The sequence below is a fragment of the Capra hircus genome, chromosome 11 (assembly GCF_001704415.2).
Source record: "Capra hircus breed San Clemente chromosome 11, ASM170441v1, whole genome shotgun sequence".
In the NCBI taxonomy this organism is placed as follows: Eukaryota; Metazoa; Chordata; class Mammalia; order Artiodactyla; family Bovidae; genus Capra; species Capra hircus.
In genome coordinates this window covers 72,663,119-72,685,212 of record NC_030818.1, presented here as the reverse complement: position 1 = coordinate 72,685,212, position 22,094 = coordinate 72,663,119, and the positions used below count along the sequence as shown (strand labels likewise).

Below are 22,094 nucleotides of genomic sequence, written 5' to 3'. Positions count from 1 at the left end.
GGTTGGCAGGGACAGGCTGAGGATGCGTCCCGCCGGCAGTGGGAGGCACATCGCTAATGGAACAAATCAGGGAGAAAGGCAGTAAAAATGTTAAATATTATTAAACATCCATGGGACCACATGGCCCAGACCTGGCTCAAACCCCACCAGTCTCTGCCCAGATTCTAGGCCCACGGGTACCTGTCACTGCCCCAAGAATCCTCCTCGAAGTGCCACCTGCTAACATTAAGATGCTCAGGGGACTACAGGCCTGAGTATAGGGGTAGCCCAGGGGCCTGGCATTGTGCTGCGGGAGTCTTGAGGTGGGAAGTGGAAGGAGCAGAGGCTCTGGAGTCAGACTGACTCTACAGAGTTGCAACTTTTTATTTGACATCTACAAGATTCCTTGTAGCTTTTGAGGTTTATACGATCTCAATTTTTCAATAGTGTGACTTGCCCATATTACAGAGAAGCTTCTACGCACATTTGGACGTTAGCATTTTAATAACTTGAGAGCAGCTCTGCAGTGTCTTACAGCACATTAAACAATATTCAAGTTCCTGGGTAACAAGAATAACAAGACAAGCTGCGTGAACTTGAGCAGATCATTGAAACTACCCCCCCCCTTTTCCCCATCTGTAAAATGGGCAGAATCATAACTTTGCTTATGGGGTTTTATGGAGATCAAATGAGATCATATTTGCAAAACACCAAGTACTGGCAGGTCCCCCAATAAACTTTAACTACTATTAGTAATCTCTCCACCCAACTTCATTGTACCCCTCCATGTGCATCACTAGTACCCCCAGGGACTGGCAGGGCTGTCGATTTAAATCTCCCAAGAAAAGTTGCTACTTGGGCCAACATGTTGCCAGTAGCTGACCCTACCTGCCAACAGGCACAGAAATGTTGGTCTGGGCCCCCATGGGTGCTTGCAGGGACAGCTGTCAACCACAGCCAGAGGCATCACCGACGTGTGAAATCCTCAGGGAACTCAAAGGAGAGAGGATCTCTAAGAAGGAAGGCAAGAACAGGGCTAGCATGTGGAGTGCCAGTCTCAGCATAACCTCGTTTTGTGGTTGACAATAGCGAATCCCAGAGAAGGCAACACACCAGCTGTGCATCTGAGTCCCACAGGGAGCTTTAATCAAAATTTACCTGTCTGAACCCACCAGTTGCTTTTAGTCAGTTACTTCTAGGGGCAGGACCCAAGAATCTGTGACTTAGTAAGCTGCCCAGGTGCTACACTAAGTGACCTCGTCAAAGTCACAGTGCTAAGAAATGGCAGAGACATGACATCAGGCACTATCCACCCCCCTCCCCTGCCCTGGACTGTCCCTTCTGGGACACAGCCTCCCATCCAGCAAAGACCAGGGTGGGGGTGTACAGCAGAGACAACCTGTAGCTTCACCCCAGGGCAAACACCCAGCCCCAAAACATGTGTCTTGCAGAGAAACCTCACAAAGCTTCCTTCTTCTCCTTAGAACTTCTCTCCATCACCCTCCCCCCAACAGGCAGTGGCCCAGCCCCGCAGAGAATGGCAAGTTACATCATCAGGGCCCATGTGGGGCTGCCTCTCTGATCTCTTATCGCTCACAGGCAATTCCACCTGTGACAAACTGTCTCTCCTATGAGCATGTCCTTTAACCGTTTCCCGTCTAACTTCTGTTTTTCAATTTCTCCCAGATTTATTTAGGAAATGTTTCCATTTACTGCCTTCATCATTCTAATGGAAGCCACTTCCCCCAGAGCACCAAGTAAAGTGCTATTGTTGAATAAATGACTCCCTGGTTCAATCCTCCAGCTTTATTATTTTGTGGAATTAATAGAACAACAAGGGAAAAATGGCTATTGGCACTCAAGTCCAGCTGGCATCTGGGGAGATGGGTCCTGCAGGTAGAAAGACCCCACCCCCCAACCCTGGGTCCTGGAAGCCTGGAGGGAGAGAGCAGCTTTCTGCCCAATAGAGGAGGGATTGGGGTGGGGTAGGGGGAGCTGGGGGTCCTCAGGAGACAGAGGGTGAAGAGGACGGATGGGAGGAGAGAGGAGAGGAGGTGGGGGTGCAAATGCTCTAAGATGGGACCCTCCCCAGGACCTCTCCTCCCCAACCTTCAGTGGTGAGATGGAAATTTGCATAGCGCTTGGCCTGAGTGGTTTTGTGGAAACCAGTGAAGAGGTTGGAGGCTTTGTCTGGGTAAATTTGAAGCGAAGCAGGCAAGCAGGAGATGGAGGCAGAAGGGACATAAGCAAGACATGAGTCCCTCTTCCCTCTACCCTCCGCTCCCTCCCCCAGAAAAAGAACAGAGGACTGGGGGAAGCTCTGTACTATTACAGGGCATAGACTCCTTGGAGGAAGGGTAGATCACAACTATTTCAACTCGATTTTGGGGGGCAGGGAGACCTCCAGATGCATGAGGGCTCCGAGAGTATTGCAGTGGAATTGTGTTCTCAATTTCAAAGCTGTTGTACCATGAGCAGTGTCCACTTGTGGCTCAGGCTGGGAACCTAATAACAGTTTATATGGCTTTTCTGTGGAAAAAGTAAACAAAGTTCCAAATAGCCAATGTGGAAACATACCAAAACACAATCTGTACCTGTACTTTAAAGGCAGTTTACGCAAAGCAAGAAACAGCGACGGAGGCAACGAGGTCAGCCAGGGCAGACCAGGCAGCGGACAGTTTAGGGAAGAGCCCAGAACAGAAGCCACTCTGCTTCTCACGGGAGCGGAGCTGCAGCGCTGCCCTGTCCCCCACCCTCCTGGTGTTGGCCCATAGTTTATAAGCCGCCTTCCTGTCTGTAAGCAGGAGGGCTTCTCAGATGGTGTTGGGGCTGCTTTGCAGCTGTTTGGGGACACTCACCCTGGGTGCCCTGGGAACATGTTCCCCTGTGAACTCTGTAAGATGTGTATCTTTGCGTTGAGATGACAATTTCTCTTTTATTAATACTTCTAAGCCACAACAGTTGATCTATTTCACCCCTCACTTGGAAACAACTGATATAAACTGAAATGGGCTCACAGCACAGTCCCTGTGTCACCCACAGCTGCTGCTCTTTCTCTCCCTGTGATGCTCAGGGGCTCTTTAAAAGTCTGAACTGAAGCAACTGAAAGGTCCTTTATTATTTGAATCCCTGATATTTTGGATTACTGAAACCCCCAGTGTCCTACTCTTCTCTTCCTCCCGTATCCTGGGAATATTGCCCCATCCCCCAGCAAGTTGCCCTTGACTTTGAAGGACCCAGTCAGCCAGCATGATCCATCATCACCTAGGCGTTCATTAGGTACCTACTGTTGGCTGGACCTCTATGCACTGCACCTTATCCACACTTTCCCTTGGGCCCAAGGAGACAGGCAGGAAGGAGAGAAATTGGTGCTTGTTCAACATTTACTGTATATCAGATGTGATGTCAGCCACATGCACGTTTGTTGCCTCATTACAACCCAAACAATAGATATTGTCAAGTTCATTGTATAGATGAAGGAAACCAAGGAGTGGGAAGGTTAAATAACTTCACCAAATAAGATCTTCAGACCTGAGCTCCTGGCATGGAGTGTGTTCCAGGATGATGCTACATCAAAATGGGGGCGGGGGAATGCATGCAGAGATGTCAAGTTCCTGGGTGAGCATGTGGGTCAAGCCTGAGAGGGAAGAACATGCTTATGGCCAGTGCTGATGCAGCTCAAGAAGGACCAAGAGGAGGGGTGAAAAGGGTTCTGTGAATCCTGGCATTTGAGGGAGTAGGGAAAGATGAGCTGATGCTGGGTCACAAGAGCCACGGGGAGCTCTACAGCCCCTGCCACATGGCACAGCTGGAGAAGCGCTCACACACTACCCTCACAGGCGATGGAAGACTGGATTAGACAACACGCACAAGTGCCTACTGAAAAACCATAGGAAAGTGACCTTTGTGCACCTATGTCAACGTGGAGAGAGGTCTCTAAAGATGTCACAGGGCCCTCTTTTATCGTTGACTTGGTTTAAGGGTATTTAAGAGCCCAGTTTTTATTTTGTGCTTTTCTCCCACAAGTGGATAAGGAAATGGCAACCCACTCCAGTATCCTTGCCTGGAGAATCCCAGGGACAGAGGAGCCTGGTGGGCTGCCGTCTATGGGGTCACACAGAGGTGGACACGACTGAAGCGACTTAGCATGCACGCATGCATCTCCCATAAGAGGTAAATGTTTTTCTGTGTTGCTACATAGTCAGTATAATTATCATTTTAATAGCTGCATAATTCAAATTTCCAGAGTGGACAGCCCTACCTAGCTCATGCCTCCAAGGAGAACCTGGGAATCTAAATAGGGAAATAATTTTTAAAAACAAGGAAAGCAATACATGAAGATGTTTATTGAAAAATTATTTATAGTAGCAAAAATATATATTTCCAAACCTGGAAACAATGTTAATGGCCTGCAATGAGAGGATGGTTGAGTAAATCAGAACTCAGTGCAATTATAGAGCCATTAAAATGATACCAACACAGACTACATAGCAACATGAGAAAAACATTTATGCCTAATGGAAAAAAAGCACAAAATAAAATCGTATCTGTTGGTCTACAGTGATGCAAAATGAAGTGTGCCTGGGGGAAAATGTGGCAAAAGAAAATAGAAAATGACAACTTCAGTTAGGATGGTTGGGTGCTAAGGAATTACTTTTTAGGAAATGCATTTTAATGCTGACATACTGTTTTAACAATAAATTTAAAAATCAGAACAAAAAAAAAAAAGTTCCAGAGAAAATTTGCTATGAAAGCAAACAAACTTTTCTTCCAAGGGGGTTAGATATAAGACTTTGCTTCTCTTTTCGGCTTTGCTCCCTGTGGTGCGAGGCTGGACTCCAGGAAGATCTGGGCTCCTGGCTCTCAGACCCAGAGAGCTGTGGGCTGCTCTTCTCCTACAAGGTCTGGCAGGAAACGCTTCATGAGAATGGAGGTTCAGTGGAAGAAGGCCCCAGGTCATTTCATGGTCTCTGCCTGTACCTTTCCAGATATATTCCAAAGTATGAATCTGCAGCTGTGGGTTGGTAACTAACAAGTGGTGAGCAACTTTAATTTTTCCTGATAATTCTACTAGATTTTAAGAGCAATATTGTTGTTATTATTTAGTTGCTAAGTCATGTCCAAGTCTCTTGTGACCCCATGGACTGTAGCCCACCACACTCTTCTGCCCATGGGATATCCCAGGCAAGAATATGGAATGAGTTGCCATTTCCTTCTCCAGGGGATCTTCCCAACCCAGGGACTGAACTTGAGTCTCCTGCATTGCAGGCGGATTCTCTACTGCTGAGCCACCAGGGAAGCCCCAAGAGTAATATTTCTCAGCTATGAAATAAGAATGGGATAATGCCTTTTGCAGCATTTCATGGATGGGCCTAGAGATTATCATACTATTAATAAGTGAAGGTAAGTCAGAAAAAGAAAGACAAATACCATGTTGATATCACTTACACGTGGAATCTAAAACATAACACAAGTGAACATATCTGTGAAACAGACTCACAGACGTGGAGAACAGACTTGTGGTTGCCAAGGCAAGGAGGGGAGGAATGTCAGAGTTTGGGATTAGCAGACACAAGCTGTTACACATAGAATGCACAAACAACAAGGCCCCCCTACATAGCAGAGGGAACTGTACCGACTAGCCCGTCAGTTCAGTCAGTTCAGTTCAGTCGCTCAGTTGTGTCCGACTCTGTGCAACCCCATGAATCGCAGCACGCCAGGCCTCCCTGTCCATCACCAACTACCGGAGTTCACTCAGACTCACGTCCATTGAGTCGGTGATGCCATCCAGCCATCTCATCCTCTGTCGTCCCCTTCTCCTTCTGCCCCCAATCCCTCCCAGAATCAGAGTCTTTTCCAATGAGTCAACTCTTCTCATGAGGTGGCCAAAGTACTGGAGCTTCAGCTTCAGCATCATTCCTTCCAAAGAACACCCAGGACTGATCTCCTTTAGAATGGACTGGTTGGATCTCCTTCCAGTCAAAGGGACTCTCAAGAGTCTTCTCCAACACCACAGTTCAAAAGCATCAACTCTTCGGCACTCAGCTTTCTTCACAGTCCAACTCTCACATCCATACATGACCACAGGAAAAACCATAGCCTTGACTAGACGGACTTTAGTCGGCAAAGTAACATCTCTGCTTTTGAATATGCTATCTAGGTTGGTCATAACTTTCCTTCCAAGGAGTAAGCGTCTTAATTTCATGGCTGCAATCACCATCTGCAGTGATTTTGGAGCCCCAAAAAATAAAGTCTGACACTGTTTCCACTGTTTCCCCATCTATTTGCCATGAAGTGATAGGACCAGATGCAATGATCTTTGTTTTCTGAATGTTGAGCTTTAAGCCAACTTTTTCACTCTCCTCTTTCACTTTCATCAAGAGGCTTTTTAGTTCCTCTCCACTTTCTGCCATAAGGGTGCCATTATTATAAACCATAATGGAAAAGAATATAAAAAAGAATATATATATGCATAACTGAATTACTTTGCTGTACAGCAGAAACTAATACCACTTTGTAAATTAGCTATACATTAATTAAAATAAAAGTTAAAAAATAAAACAAACTCAGAAGTGTCCCAGCACTCAGAGGGAAACAACCACTCCCTGCCTCCAGGTGCTATTCTTCTCTGAATGTTGCCTGAAATCCCATCCAGCCACCTGGAGCATTTTAGCATTTTCATAGCCATCCTCTCCTGCAGGCTACACACAGACCCTCTGTGGTGGTGGGGCTGCTATCCTTAGGTCCATTTCTCAGGCAGGGAAAATTGAGGCCACATACAAAATTTAAACTCCGGTCCAGGACTTGGAACAACAAGCCTGACGTGCCTGGGAGAATTGAGGGGCTGCAACCTGGAGGCGTCATCCAGCCCCAGCACACAGAAGGGGCCTGTTTTCTGTCAGGGACTGAGGCCAGAGCTGAGAAAAGTGGAAGTTCCCTCGCAGAGTCTTCTGTGGTCAAGGCTGCCCCTGGTCTGGCCTGGCCTTCCACCTGGGTGAATGGGTCCCCACACCCCAGCTCTGCAGAGCTGTGCTGGCCTGGAGCTCCAGGCAAGCAGCTTAAGGCCTCCCCCGCACCCACGCGGCTGGGAAGAAGAGGCAGCAGGGGCCCGAGGCCTGCAGAGAATTGAAAATCCTGGGAACAGAGCCCCAGTCAGCCCAGCCAGCACCTCATTAGGAGGCGCAAAGCGGGGAGGGGGCACTTTAGGAACAACGTTATTTATTCTATTTTTAAACAAGCCTGAGGTCTCTGGGGGCACAAATGAAGTTATCAGAAAAGACATGAGTAGAATAAAGCCCCAAGCCAGCAAAGCTGAGAAGGCCCCTGGGGACCTGGACTCTTGAAAAGCTGAGATGGGGTTTGTTTATCTTGTGCTTTGAGAGCACAGGACTGGGACCAGGGTGCTGGACAAGGATGTCCCAAAGCCCTCTGCAGCCTGTTCCCTCTGGGCCCCCCGGGGAATTCGGGTGTGAGCTCTACTCTAAACGGTCCCATCAGTGTCATCTGCAGCGGGGAGGGAGGAGGCACCACCTCTGGAAGGAAGCCCAGGTTCACTTCCCACCTCTGCCACGTGAATGCCTTTCCCAGTGGACAGAGCCCAGGGGAGCTGGTGCTGCAGGGCACCTGCTCCCTGCCTGGCCATCCCTGGCTCCACACTGGACAGGCCCTCCAACTGCCAGAGCCTCCACTTCCTCATCTAGCAATGGGCTAGTCATTCTCACCTTGATTCCCAGGTAACCCTCTTGGGGAGAAGCAATGAGACAGTGTGTGCCCCTGGGGAGGGCTGGACTTGCGTCTCACTGGATCCCAACGCTCTGAAAAGCGGACTGACTTGTCTTTCCCATCTCAAAGCTTGGGAAGCCAAGGCTCCACGGAGTTGAGTGACTCGCCCTGAAGCATTCAGACTCAGGCCCACCTGGTTCCCAAGTCTGTTTTCCCTCTGGTGGTGGGGCAACTGCCTGACAAGTGCTCTTGGGAGATTTGAGAGAAACTCAAGTCACTGACAAAAGCGATTACAGCACTGAGTAGGTGTGGCTGGATGAGAATCACCTCTGAGAAGTAAGTGATGGGAGATGGAGCAAGGTGAGCAAGACTTGCAATCAATGTTCCCGGTTTCTGATTTTGCTTTGAACTGCAGACAGCCACCACAGCTACTTCCCACTTACTGGCTGGGTCCAGTAAGAGGTGACATGTGAGGTGGTGGGGAAATGGTCAAGCTCTGTGCAAATGAAAGCCAAACGTCTCTCCAGTTCTGTTCCCCACGCCTCACCCCCGTTACCATGTGAAATATGGGTTAAGCAGATTGCACCCAGGGAAGCAGTGGAAGGGCTCCACATTTCCCCTACTAGGGGCACCACAGAACTGACTCATTGGAAAAGACCCTGATCCTGGGAAAGACTGAAGGCAGGAAGAGAAGGGGACGACAGAGGATGAGATGGTTGAATGACATCACCGACTTGATGGACATGAGATGGAGCAAGCTCTGGGAGTTGGTGATGGACAGGGAAGCCTGGCGTGCCACAGTCCATGGGGTCACAAAGAGTCGGACACGACTGACTGAACTGAACTGAGGGGCGCCAAGCAGAGGCTGCTACAGGCATAGCATAGTCCACTAGCACGCACTGGGGGGCGGGCTGCCCTTGGCCATCCTACAGGCTCCCTCCAGCCCCACTGCCCCAAGTCAAAAGCCACAGGGCTTGTGCCTTGCCCTGGAGTCTACATGGAAAGCTGAGACCAAGAAGGAAGGAATTGGCCCAAGGCCAGGCAACCAGAGGAGGGAAAAGCTGGAACTGGAACCCAGAGTTCTCCCCACTGTCCAGGCTCTCCTAACTACCTGTGCGGGAGACATTATACATCCATCGGGAAGATGAGGAAACTGAGGCCTCGGGAAGAGCCGTGGCATGCCCAGGGCTGCCGTGTCTGTGCTGTGGCCAAGGCTGGAGGCCAGATCCTGTCTCTCTGCTGCTGGGCCAGAGCAGAGACTGCGTCCTACATCACCGAGCTTTTTTCTGAAATGAACCACTTCTTAATTCTTTGGCTGAATGTCTAAATAAGGATTTTTGCCAATTCTGAGCCCTGCTAACTGATGAAGCTGTCAGAAAAAGATCTAATGATGCTTGAAAACGCGGGGAGTGAGCCAGCTGCCAGATTGCCTTCCCAGCCCTGCCGCCACATCAGGGAGTCAGGACCGTCCCACTGGAGGAGGGGGCGTGAGCCCTGGAGGCTGAGACTCTGCTGCCTTTCATCAACTGCGTGACCCTTTTCGATCCTCTGCTTGCCAGCTGTAAATGCGGATAACTCTGAGGATTAAATGAGATGCTATGTGTGCACTGCCCCAGCACAGAGCCCAGTCGGGCACAGATTTCAGGGCTGGCTGGGATGGTGGGGGGTGGGGCAGAGTGGCCAGTGATGTGAACTCTGCTGAACAGACAGGGGTGGCCCTGACTGCAGCCCTGGGCGAGCGAGAGCTGAAGCTGCCAGCTCCGTTTGGGGAGGCCCCGAGTCACTCCCAGTATTTATCTTCGGAGGGACAGATGAAAGGCTCAGAGTGACCTTAGGCCCTGCGAGATGGAGCCCTTGGGTGGGAGCCTGGGAGGCTGGGCTGGGGCACTTGGCAGGCCAAGCCAGTCCCTTTGTTCTCTCTCCTTTCTCAGTGGGACATTTGTTCATGCGGGAACCCTGGGCATTGGGGGTGGGGCCTGGCTTGGGGACCAGGGAATCCGACAATTCCCAGGCCTGCCACTGGAGCCTGAGAGACTGGGCTCTGTGAAGGGCCCTCCTGAAATGAGCTGGACTGAAGGGCAGGCCTTCCCCGCACATGAGACCCACGTGTGTGACCTGCCACCCAAGGGTAGGCTCTGGGAGCATCCCAGCCAGAGACGGGAAAGGCATTCTGCCTTCAATCACTGACTGTCCAGACCACCAGCTTCTTCCCATCCTCCTTCTTCCTCCTGTTACACACATGTGCACACAGGTAGACATACATACATGCACCCACATGCGTTGCCTACTTGGAGGCCTTGAATTTGTCCTCCCCAATAGATGGAGAAGTATGAAGAACAAACAGGTCTGGGGTGCAAATGCTTCTTTGCAATTGTGGGGCTGTGGGTAGAGCTTTTAATCTAGACGCCTCTTCCTCACCTGCAGAGCAGGTCTGTGCTTCACAGATCTGGTGAGGAGCCAGTGAGGCAGAGAGTGAATAGGACTTTTAACCATGAGGCTCACAACTAATGGCAGTGGACATTTGGGGCTGGAAAGTAGGATTGCTGTAACTATCCAATCTGCTTCTATTTTTAACAAGCCAGGGAGACTATTTGAGGGTGAGGGAGGGGTTCAGGGCAGTGGCCTAAATACAGCATGAAGATTACAACTGGGTCCAGCTGTCCTGGCCTGGGCTGGGGGTGATCAAGACACCCCCACCCACCACTGGCCTGCCACCTTCCCTCCGTGCCCACTTCTCTGCCCCCTGGCTAAATTTGGTTCTCTCAGAGGACAGCCCCAAGCTCACTGGAGCTGAGAGGTGGTGAATGTTAGGGGCAGGCAGACTAGTTCCTCATCAAGGGGCAAACCTCAGACAGAGCCCATCAGAGGACACAGTGGGAATTCAGAACATGGAGTGTGGAGAAAGCTTTGTTGGAGCCAGAGGGCTTCGATGGGCCCTTGACCTTGGACAGTCATGTCCATCTCTGGGCCCTAGTTTTTTCATCTGTCAAGGCCTCTCTGCCCTTGGGAGGTGCGGGGAGGTGGTGGCCATGAGAAGGCTCTGACAAAGTTGGTCCAAAAATACACTAGGAAAACTCCCAGACCCCTTAGTCACTGCTGCCCTTCGCACCCTGATCTCTTCTCAGATGGACAGGCGGATTCAAGTTCTCCTCGTGTGTCCCCATGGAAAAAGAGAACCTAAGGGCCTTTGGGACCCCTTCCAGCTGGGGACTCCGCCAGACAAAGCAGGATGGTCATTTATAATAATAGAGTTTTCACTGGAAGACTTGCTTACCACCTTTGACCCTCTGCTTCCCCAGCTGTCAATGCAGATAACTCAGCCAGCCGAAGGCTGTTGGGAGAGTTGAGTGCAGGTGCCTGAAGGCTGAGCACTAACCCTGGCCCAGTCACAGGACGGTACTAGTGAGGTCCCACCCATACCCTTGGGAGGGGTGCTGCACCCAGACTTGCCTGGCTGCCCCAGAAGCTGCTTGGCATCCTCAGAATTTAGGAGTGGATGCCAACAGCATGACCAAGAGGTCTGGGGCTGGGTCTCTGAGAGGGGCTGTGCCTACCGGGTAGGCTGGGACCACCAGGTCCCAGTATTTAGCACTGGGGTTGAGAATCAGAGCTCTGCAAAGCCCCCCAGGGTTTGCTATTCTCCTGTTTGTTCTTAACCTTGAATTGCTGAGAAAAGATCTTCTAAGCCCCCAAGACCTCAGTTAGTGTACAACATATGATAAATGCATAAGCACATCTAGGGTGCATCACTGAGGACCAGGAGTGAGAACCCTTATTCATCGGACTCCAGAAAATGTCTCCTACCCGTGGGAATGGTTCTCTGGTAATTGATAGGACAAGGAGTGACATTTCCCAGGGGTCTGTGGGAAGGGAAGGGGCTCCCAGAGCAGCCTGCCTGGGATGGAGGGTGTTGTGGGGGTGGGAAGGGAGAGGGAACAGCATGAGCGCAAGGTTCAGAGGCTACCAGCCAAGCGGAGCATTTGGGAGGCTGGCTGTGGAGAGCACAGGAGAAAAAGTGTGGGGACAGCTGCTGTCTGTGTGGAAGATTTGGAGGCAGCATCAATGAGGAGAGGGTGTTTTTGAAACGTTTTCAAAACGTGTTGCTGAATATCAGGAGTGCAGGTGTCAATCCTTTATAAAGATGACAGGTTGAACACTCGCATCTATTTTCATTCCCTTTGACACCCACTACAATTATCGTAAACAAGTCTTTAGAGGCATGACCCACGGAAACAGAGAGAACACAAGGAAACAGCAGCCATTACTCAGCGACACACTCAGGAAGCAGGTGGACGAGAGGCAACTGACCCAGCAGATGCCAGAGGGCAGGACCCTGAGACTGCAGCAGGGAACTCATTATCAACCTGCTCTACATCCCAGAAGTTTCTAAGGCTCTGGACCTGGAAATGTCAGGTTGCTCTGGAAATAGATGTTAGCTAAAAAGAGACTAATGTGAGTTTGAGTGAACTCCGGGAGTTGGTGATGGACAGGGAGGCCTGAAGTGCTGCAATTAACGGGGTCACAAAGAGCTGGACACGACTGAGCGACTGAACTGAACTGAACTGAACTGAAAGAGAGACTGATGACAGTGTTGTGAAGCAGTTGGAGTTCTAGACCTCCCTTGCTTTTGACACTGGGAGGTGATTGTCCCTCCCCAGCCCCCCACAGAGGTTTATTCTCCCAGGAGAGTGTAACAGAGGCTCTCTGCTCTGGGGACGTCAGCCACGGCTGAGAACTGGAAATTAAATCAATATACATGTGCTGGAGTCTGAACATCCACCAGTTCTCTTCCCTGACTGAGCTCCAGAATCCTGGCAGCCAGAACTTCTGTTCTCCAGCATGTCCTCAAGAAATGACCCCTTTCTCCATGGCGTGGCTTGTGGGATCTTTGTTCCCTGACCAGGGATTGAACCCATGCCCCCCTGCAGTGGAAGTGCAGAGTCTCAGCCACTGGATCGCCAGGGAAACTCCCCTATTAAGGGAATTTACATAAACTAAAACTCACTGCTTTTTTTTTAAGAGTACAGTTTGGAGACTTCCCTGGTGGTTTAGTGGATGAGATTCCAGGCTCCCAAAGCCAGGCAGCCTGGGTTTGATCCCTATGGGGAACTAAGACCCTATAGGCTAGAGCTAAGCCTGAGTGCCACAACTGAGACAGCATAGCTGAAATTTAAAAAAAAAGACTACAGTTCGCTGAGTTTAGACATTGGAGACAGCCATACCAACCAAGATAGAGAACACTGCTTCCACCCCCAGAAGTTCCCTTTGCAGTAAATGTTCTCATAACCCTAACTCCTGGTTGCCACTGATCTTTTCTTCAGCCCTAGAGTTTTCTTTTCCCCAGAAGGCCATGTACTCAGAAGTAAATGGGATTAGTGTTTTATGTTGGCTCCTTCTACTTTGCATCACGTGTCAGATTCAGCCATGACCCTCGTTTCGGCAGTTCATCACATGTTACTGACTACTGTTGCCTTGTACACAGTTTATCTAGCCACCCAGTTAATGGCCCTTTGGGTTGTTTCTAGTTTTTGGTTCTTACAATTAGAGAGGTTGTGAACATTCAAAAAAAAAAAAAGGCCCCTTCAGGGAAGCTCCGAGTTAATAAACCACACCCAGGGACTCAAGCTCTGAAACAGGTTTTTAGCAGCACCCCTCCCAACTTTTAATTATGAGCAAATAGTTACTAAGCATTCAAGGAAGGCCTCTGATGTGAAAGATGGTGACCTAAAGCTAATGGGAAACAGCACCTTGGATTACAGATTGGAGAAGACATTACATTCAGGAAAAATGAGAGGATACTTTTTTTTTTTTTTTAAGAAATAAACAGAGAATAAAAATGAGCTCTTGGGAATGAAAAGCATGAGGGCAGAAGCGGACAACTAAACTGGAGGTAAAGATAGAGTTGAGTAAAGTTCCCCGGAGAAAAAGCAAAGGGCTGAAGATGAAACATACGAGAGAAGAGATGAAACATAAAGGACCAACCCAGGATATACAATGTAAGAATATTGAGTCGCAGAGAGAACAAAGAAGACAGAAGGGCGAAATTACCAAAGAAATAATTCATGGAAGTGTCCCTGAATGGAAGAACAGTTTCCATACTGAATGGGTCCTCTGCATGCCCAGTACTGCAGAAAAAGACCCACACTAACTCCCATTGCTGGAAATTTCAGAATACTGGTGTCAAAGAGAAGCCTCCAAGTTTTCAGAAAGAAAAAACAAAAAACAGATCACAAAAAAAGAGATTAGAAAACAGAAGGGCTTTGGACTTCTCAGTAACAACAGTGAAAGTGAAAATGTAATAGACTGATGTTTTCTAAACTCTGAAGCAAAGTTGATATTGAACCTATCATTCAATTCCATCTGAACTCCCAATCAAGTGTAAAGAGAGAATAAAGACATTTTCAGATATGTAAGGTGTCAAAACACTTACCCCCATGCACCCTTCATCAGGAGGCTACCGGAGTATGTGCTCCACCAAAACAAGGGAGTAGAGAGAGAGGAAAAGACAGGAAAGAAGCTGGGCGACTGTGGAAGGAGACTCCAGACCGACAACAAGTACCAGGCTCCAGAGGGCTGGCCAGCCCTAATTAGAGTGGATTGGAAGACTCCAAGAGAAATTTTGCCAAGAAAAGGGAATGTTCAGAAAAGATCTCCCTTCTGAATGCCTTTAGAGGAGAGTGAGATGATTGGCAGGGGGTTGGTATCATATTTACTAATAAATGCATAGAAAACTAAGCAAAAGCAGTGATTAAATCTAGGAAAGACAACAAAAAATGTGCAAAAAGGGAAAACTAACCATAGCCTATTTCATGATTCAGCTCTGAGTAGCACATTCAGCCATGATAATGGAAACACTGTATAGTGACTGAACTGAAATCATTAGAGTTGAGTGAAGTACTCTGCCCTGTACTAGGAGGGCAGAGGAAGGGGGAGTTATGGGCAGGGTGGGTGTGGGAGAGGCAAAGAGCCTCTTCTCTGGGTGGTGGGGGTGCGGGGGTAGAAATCAAAGGCTGAGTTATCAAGAAGGGGCTGAACATGGTTTCCTCCAGAGAAGAGAAACGGGAGAGGGCAGTCCCCATAAGATAACTTGATTCTCAGCCTGCATAAAAAATTTATTTAAATACTATATAGTGGTGGTTTAGTCACCAAGTTGTGCCCGACTTGCAGCCCCATGGACTGTAGCCTGCCAGGCTCCTCTGTCCATGGGATTCTCCAGGCAAGAACACTGGCATGGTTGCCATTTCCTTCTTCAATATACGTGTGTGTTTATGTATACATATAATTTTTAATTAAAAAAACACAATCCCATCCTTGCCCCTCCCACGCTGGCGGTTTCTGGAGAGGCTGAATAACCATGAGGGCTTTTCATTGTCCATAGTCTTGGGAGTGAGTTCACTGCAAGCTATTCTAAGCTTCCCTTGTGGCTCAGACGGTAAAGAATCTGCCTGCAATGCAGGAGACCTGGGTTCAATCCCTGTGTCGGGAGGATCCCTTGGAGAAGGGAATGGGAACCCGCTTCAGTACTCTTGCCTGGGAAATCCCACGAACAGAGGAGCCTGGTGGTAGTTCATGGGGTCACAAAAAGTCGGACACAACTGAGAGACCAACACACACACGTATTCTAAACAAGTGGGCTCAGCCTATAGCAGGCCTCTGAAAGGCTCAGAAACACCAGGGCTAGATGGAAACTGACTTGGAGCTGAAACCTCAGAAGCCATACCTGGAGCAACTCCTGACACCTCAGGCATGTTCCCAAACCTCAAGATGCTTTTACAGATTTGATGCTGCGATAAAACAGAGTAGGGATCAGGCTATGCCCAGACCACCTGCCTGTAGGAACCCCAGAAGGGAGATGGAAAGAGGCTGGAGGTATGTGGTAGCCCTGTTCATTAGGGGAGCTTCTACCAGACTGCCCACTGGGACACCCCAAGATCTTCCCCCAGGTCCTGCTGCTGGCTGTCCTAGTCCTGGAAACTAGAAACCAGCGTGGGTCACACCATGCCAGTACTCACCAGTGTTTATAGCAAGGAAGATCATTATTTATAAGAACAGAAACATTGAGCTAATTCATGTTTAAATACACCAAACAGAGCGGCAGACAAAGGAAAAAAAAAACAACCCAGAAACTTCTGGGTAAAAGGGGGCAGTGAGCCCCGGCTTAGCGGGGCCTTCCTGTGTCCCTGCTGGACTCTGTTGCTCAGGCTGCTCTTGCCCTGCCCTCTACAATGGGCAGACCCTTCCCAATGTTAGCCAACCTCCTTTTTCCACGAGTGTATCCAAGTTAGGAAAACAGAAATCTCTTCCCAGATCACTCAAGACCCTGAGCCAAGTAATACCGGTACCCAGAGCTCCCTTGGGCCCTGTTCTCCAAGCTTTTCCAAAGAAGTGTTCTGCACAGGGTGAGTCACCCAGCTCCCATCCTTCAGACCACAGAGGACACGGGGATACTTGGGTCCCCACCTCCCATCAAACCTCTCCTTGCTTCTTTTGGGAAACTCAGTTTTCTGCTTCAATCAAGATTGGAAAGGCACAGAGTGAAACTTGAGTCCTGGATCTTAACCCCCCAAAGCTAGTCTGAGGACCAGGAATGATCAGCGACAATGTTCTTGACAACCAAGAATAGAGGGAGAGAAATAAAATGAAAGAGGGATGTGTATGGAAAGAATGGTTGTTGCTTCTGGGATTAGATCCTTCTTACACTTTTGTTCTAAAATTAATATCTTTACAAAGTGAAACGATGATTGTGGATGACATGTTTTCTTAAGTCCTTACTTGACAAAATTAGAAAGTTAGCATCTCTAGCTAGTCCTCCCACAAAATAACAACTTTGGGAGGCGGAGCAGATTTCACTGGACTATGAACATCCAGAGTTTGGGATATATTGCGGTAGATGACCCAAAGAAGAGTAAGACCAAGCTCCAGGTCAGAAACAGAACCGCAGACTCAGAGGGTGAGCAGGGCACCAATGCATGCGGTCCAGCAGCCGCTGACACCTAAGCGTGTGCCGGAACACCACCAGCTAAGGCTTGGCCCGCTCCTGCTTGGTACCCTTCCGTGACAGGAAGCTCACTTCCTCTGTGTACAGCTCTGATGATTATAAAGTGCTTACTTTGTACTGTGGAGAAACCTTCATCCTTGGACCCAGGCCTACACTTGGGAGCCCCTAGAAGCAGCCCTTTCACCTGCAGGAAAACAGCTCCCTTCTGCACTCTTTGCCTCCCAGTCTTCTTTGACTTCTATTTGCTTCCCCTCACCATCAGTCATTCCTCTTGTGAAGTGACTTGCTTGAGATCACTTGCCCGGCAAGTGAGTTCAAAGCCAGCTCCTCTGCTCCTGGCCCTGTGCCCTGCGCCCTAGCTCTCTCCATGAGGCAAAGGCTCAGTGTGTCCTCAATTCAGGAGATGGTACTGGCTGTTCAGAAACAGTTGGAAAGGCAACAAAAAATCCAAAATGGGAGGGGGGAAGCAATATACAAAAAAAGTCAATGTGATCCCAATAAACACGCATAGATCCACATTAAAAGTGAAAGTGTGGAAGGCAACCAGGCAGGATGGCCATGATGGTCACTCTTTAAGTAGGCTACCTGGTGATTCTTACCACACTTTTGCTTTTCTTTCTGTGCTTTCCAGTTTTTCTGCAATGATGTGGTTTTTATTTGTAGGATAGAATAAAATAACAACCATTTAGAAGGATGAAATAAGAAATGTCAAATTAAAGCAATCACATCCCAAGATATCACCCACTGTCCCACACCCCACCCCACCACCCGGCCGACTCAGTTCCCAGCCACTGTTCTGTGAACAAGCTCCTGGGGCTCTTGGGCCCTGGGTGGTGGTCCGCCCCCAGACCCTCACACACTGCAGCACTTTACAACAGTCTCACATTCTTGCTGCATCAGCGCCCAGCCCTTGACTACCAGATGATGAGCCCAAGGTCAAGTAGACCCCAGACCACCCGGGGTCATGGCCAGTGTGCTCCTGCCATCTGCCCCTCGTCCGTTTTCTCCAGCCTTGGAGCCCCAGCCCAGCCCCCAGGTGGAAGAAAGGAGAGGATGGGGAACAAAACGGAGGGTGCAGAGGACCGTGGCTCATCCCTGTCAGGTCTGTTACATGCACAGGGTGCGCATATTGTTGTACAGACAGGAGATTAAACTCAGAGGAGAGATCTGTCATCCGTGGAGTGTGATGGAGCTGGGCCTGCACCCAGCCCTCTGATCCAGTCCAGTGCTTGCTCCTCTGGGGCTCAGATCACAGCCCCTAGGCGTGACTGTGGTGTGCTGGGTCCCTGCAGAGTGCTGAGGCCACGGGTCACACAACACCCTCTGTGCCAGCCCTCCAGGGCGGGTCTTTGCCAGCTGCTCCCTAGGGCGCCTGGCAGTCCTAGGCACATGTCAGAGCCAAGCCCTGATTAGAAGTGGAGGCCCAGCCCGGGGGTCAGAGTCCTGTCTGACTTCCAGGTTCTGTGGTGTCATGTGGCCCTGCGTGAGTTTTTCCCTTGTTGGGTACTCAGTTATCCAAAGGATAAAATCAGAGTGGAGAGCATTTGACAGTGATTAGACTGGCGGTTTACAAGTCTTTTTTTTCCCCAATCCTAGTATTTGGGTCGAAGAAGGCAATGGCACTCCACTCCAGTACTCTTGCCTGGAAACTCCCATGGACGGAGGAGCCTGGTGGGCTGCAGTCCATGGGGTCGCTAATAGTTGGACACGACTGAGTGACTTCACTTTCACTTTTCACTTTCATGCATTGGAGAAGGAAATGGCAACCCTCTCCAGTGTTCTTGCCTGGAGAATCCCAGGGACAGCAGAGCCCGATGGGCTGCCGTCTGTGGGGTCACACAGAGTCGGACACGACTGAAGCAACTTAGCAGCAGCAGCAGCATTTGGGTACTCTGGGACTGACCCGTGACACTGTCCCCCACCCTGGACGACAGGGCAGAAGCTCCCCATTCAGCCTGGCCTTTGGGTGCCCCTCACCCTAGCTCCCTGTGTGGATAGTCTAGGTCTTAGAGAGATGTTCCCCACCTTAAGTAGGAGTGTTTGTGGGTGTAGGGATGGGCAGGGCTGTGTCTGTGTGAGTCAGGGGTCCCAAGAGGACAGGCTTCCCATTATGTAGCCGGGACATTTTCCAGGGATGTCACCTTGTTGAGGATTCTGCTCTCAGCTTGCCTCATCCCCTCCCCCTTCCACTCCCCCGCTTTTGGTTTCCTTGTCTTCTAGGCTCCAGCCTCTATTGCAAATCCCAGGCTCTGTCTTCCTTCTGTTTCTGCCCTAGAACAGGTCTGTCACTGGGGAGGGGCCGCCCCTTCCCCTCCCCCACAACCCCTCTGTGGTCTCTTCCTCAAGATCCCTCCACCCTCCACTTCCATCCCTACACCCACCTCCCGGGGCCCTCTTTAAAGAGGTGCCCACTGTGCTCAGAGCCAGTTTTGTTTCAGACAGAAATGAAGATGGACTTTCATTGTACAATGACACTTTCAAACCATTATTCTGCCGAGACCCAAATGAAAAATCAGCAAGTCTGACACCGCTGTGATTTGTTCATATGACGCTGCTTCTTTGCACAAAGTTTAATTAAAATTTCAGGAGCCCTTTATTGTGCACCTCTGGGCTCTTCCAGGCGCCCTGGGGGAAGGGCAGGGTCTTTTTACAACAGAAGCCAGTGCTCAAGGACGGTCCCTAGGAGATTGGCGGTGGGGTGCACTGACAGCTGGAGCAAAGCACAGCCCGTGGGGGTACACGGGCCTCAGGGAGCGCACGGGATCCCAGCCACCCCGCCACTCCACCCATTTCACAGGTGAGCACACTGAGACCAGCACTTTCCGAGACTCAGCAGATCCCAGTGACACCGCCCCATACCTTCCACCCCGCCCCCTGGACTCACCCTCAGGGCTGGCAGGGAGCTGACTTGATCCACGGTGAGCGTGGCCTCCTTGTAGTACTTCCCGGGGGGACAGAGCTTCAGGAAGGAGTCGTGGATGCTGAGAAGAGAGACAGGGGTGGGCTGTAGGTGGGGACCAGCAGGGCCCCTGCCTCCTGCAGGCTCCCTTTGGAGGATTGATTGACACACATTTGGTGGTTATAAATCATCCTGCCCTTCCAGAAACATGCCTGGGGCTCCAGTGTGCCCAGCGCATGCCCTGTGGGGGATGCAAAGATAAGCCAATATGCTCTGTAGCCTGAACATAATCTACAAGTGCACTGGAAAGGACTTCTGCCCTCCCTTCCTTCAGTCCCTCCTTTACGGATGGAGGAACCAGCAGGGCCTTGGGGAAGCCAGGATGCCACCCCAAGCCATCTGTCCAGCCCCACCCTCATCCCAGGAAAAAGAGGTCACTCCATGGGTGTGGCCAGGCAGCCAGCAAACCACACAGCCATCCGAGGCCAGTGAGCTGGATCCAGACGGGGGGACTGAGCAACTGTCCTCATCGATCCAGTAATCAATGTCTGTCTGCGGGCCTCCTCCCTGCTCCAGGGGATTCGGCTTATGAGGGACTGGCAGGCAGAGGGGGAAATGAACGGCCGGCCGTGTGGGTGCTGCGAGGCAGAGGGTAGGAGCGAACACTGCCCCAGGTCAGGAAAGCAGGGCCCTCCCCGCCCACATTCTGGAGCATGGACCATATCAACCTTGTAAGGGGTTGGGGAGGGAGCTGAAAAGTGGGGTGTAGAATAGGCGAAGGGAGATAGTCTCTAGGAAAAGATTGGGTGGCAACACTGAAGGACAGCAAGGAGAGAGGAAAGCCATTGTACCTAGGGTGGGGGTGGGGTTGTGTGTGTCCAGTGGCCTCCAGGGGAGGGGGCGCCCCAAGGAGTATTTGATCACTGTCATTGTTAGAATTGCTAGTGTGGGGTAATAAGAAGGCAGACTGACTTTGAGTATGTTTTATTAATTTTAAAGAATTATCTGAGGCCGGGCACCTGTATGGTTGACACCCAAGGTGTCCCCCACTCTGACCCCTCACTAGGAGTACCTGCTGCACACTGCCGACTCGTGTGGACATTTCTGGTGGAACCTACAGAACCATTTGCAAGGAAGGGACCATTATCTCTTCCTTACAGAGAAGGAGACTGAGACTCAAGGAGGTAAAATACTCACCTTGCCCAAGGTCACACAGGGGTGAGCGTGAAGCCAGAGCTGCAAGTGCCAAAGCTCTTTCCCCAGGAGCCCAGAGAGGAAGGTCTCAGAAGGGCTGTGGGCAGGGGGTGGGAGGTGGAAAGAGAGGGAACCCCACTGCCATGGTCACCCGCTTCTTGTTTTTTAAGCTCTGTGTGCCTGGTGCATTCAACCAATGAATTCATTCAACTCAATGAATCTTCCCAGCAACCCTGTGGGATAGATATAGGGGTGATGATGTCTATAGAGGTGGAGACCAAGGCTCAAAGAGTTGAAGGGGTCTGCCCCAGGTCTTTCAGCTTGGAAGGGGTCGAGGGGGATCTGAACCCTAAAGCCACGCTCCTCGGGCTGTGCTGCCCACCTCTAAAGGGTCCCAGGTGAAAGACTCTCAGCACCTCCTCCCTGCCCTGGAGAGCTTTCCCAGGAGGGGGTACTGTGGGGAGGGGGAGGGCCCTGCCCAGACTTCGTGTCTTCCCAGGCTGCTGAGTGGGTGGGCTGCCCGCAGATGAATCGTGGCTGTTTCTCGGCTTGCCACAAAATGTTCTCCTCCAAATACGGATCAGCTGGCTCTAAGTGGAACTCGGAATTAATCACTAATGGACTCAAAAGTCAAAGCCATTTAAAAAGCTCACACATCTCGCCTGCCAGAAAGCAAGCAGCCCAAGCTGCGTCTCCCTTCCACACCTAGCCAGACAAGGGGAGAGGCTGTCTGCAGGCGGGGAGGCTGAGACAGTGGGGGAGACCAGCTCCACTGCTCTGACTCTGCAGGACCTTGGGTCTGCCGCGTCCCCTCTGTGCAGTGAATCTCAGCTAGCTCCCTCCATCCTCCAGTTCAGGAATTCTGTACCCTTCTCTGGCATCCTGTCCATCCCTTGCCTCTGAGACCCTCCACTTTAGCCTTTTTTGACTGGGTGGGTCCCGCATCAGAAGCACACAGGGAGCTTGTGAAAGGATCAGCTCTAGAGATTCTCATTCAAGGCTAGCATCGGCCCAGGCACCTATAGGTTCTGCATGCTTCTGTGTTTGTAGTATACAGGTAGGACTGAGAACACAGCTCCAGTGAAAGTCTCCAGTTACACCCCTTCCATCCCAGTCTGGGCTTCATCCCCATCCCATGGGGTCAATTGTCCCTTTCACCATGGAGTGGCCTGCAGGTATTTTATGAATGACCTCATCTCTAGCCTGGAAAGGTAACTTTTGGTTCTATGATCTACTGGTTCCAAGCTGTGTGACTGGGCAAATAGCTTCATTTCTTTGAGCTGGTTTCCTCATTCACAAAAA

General features: G+C 50.3%; 1 protein-coding gene across 1 annotated transcript in view; it reads right to left on the bottom strand.

Moving 5' to 3' along the window:
* The window catches only part of CIB4 (calcium and integrin binding family member 4), a 52,401-nt gene that overhangs the window by 22,977 nt on the left and 7,330 nt on the right, over nt 1-22,094 (bottom strand). The window contains exon 3 of the mRNA XM_005686930.1: nt 19,584-19,680. Within this exon, the coding sequence (XP_005686987.1) occupies nt 19,584-19,680 (97 nt within the window). The remainder of the gene's footprint in view (nt 1-19,583; nt 19,681-22,094) is intronic.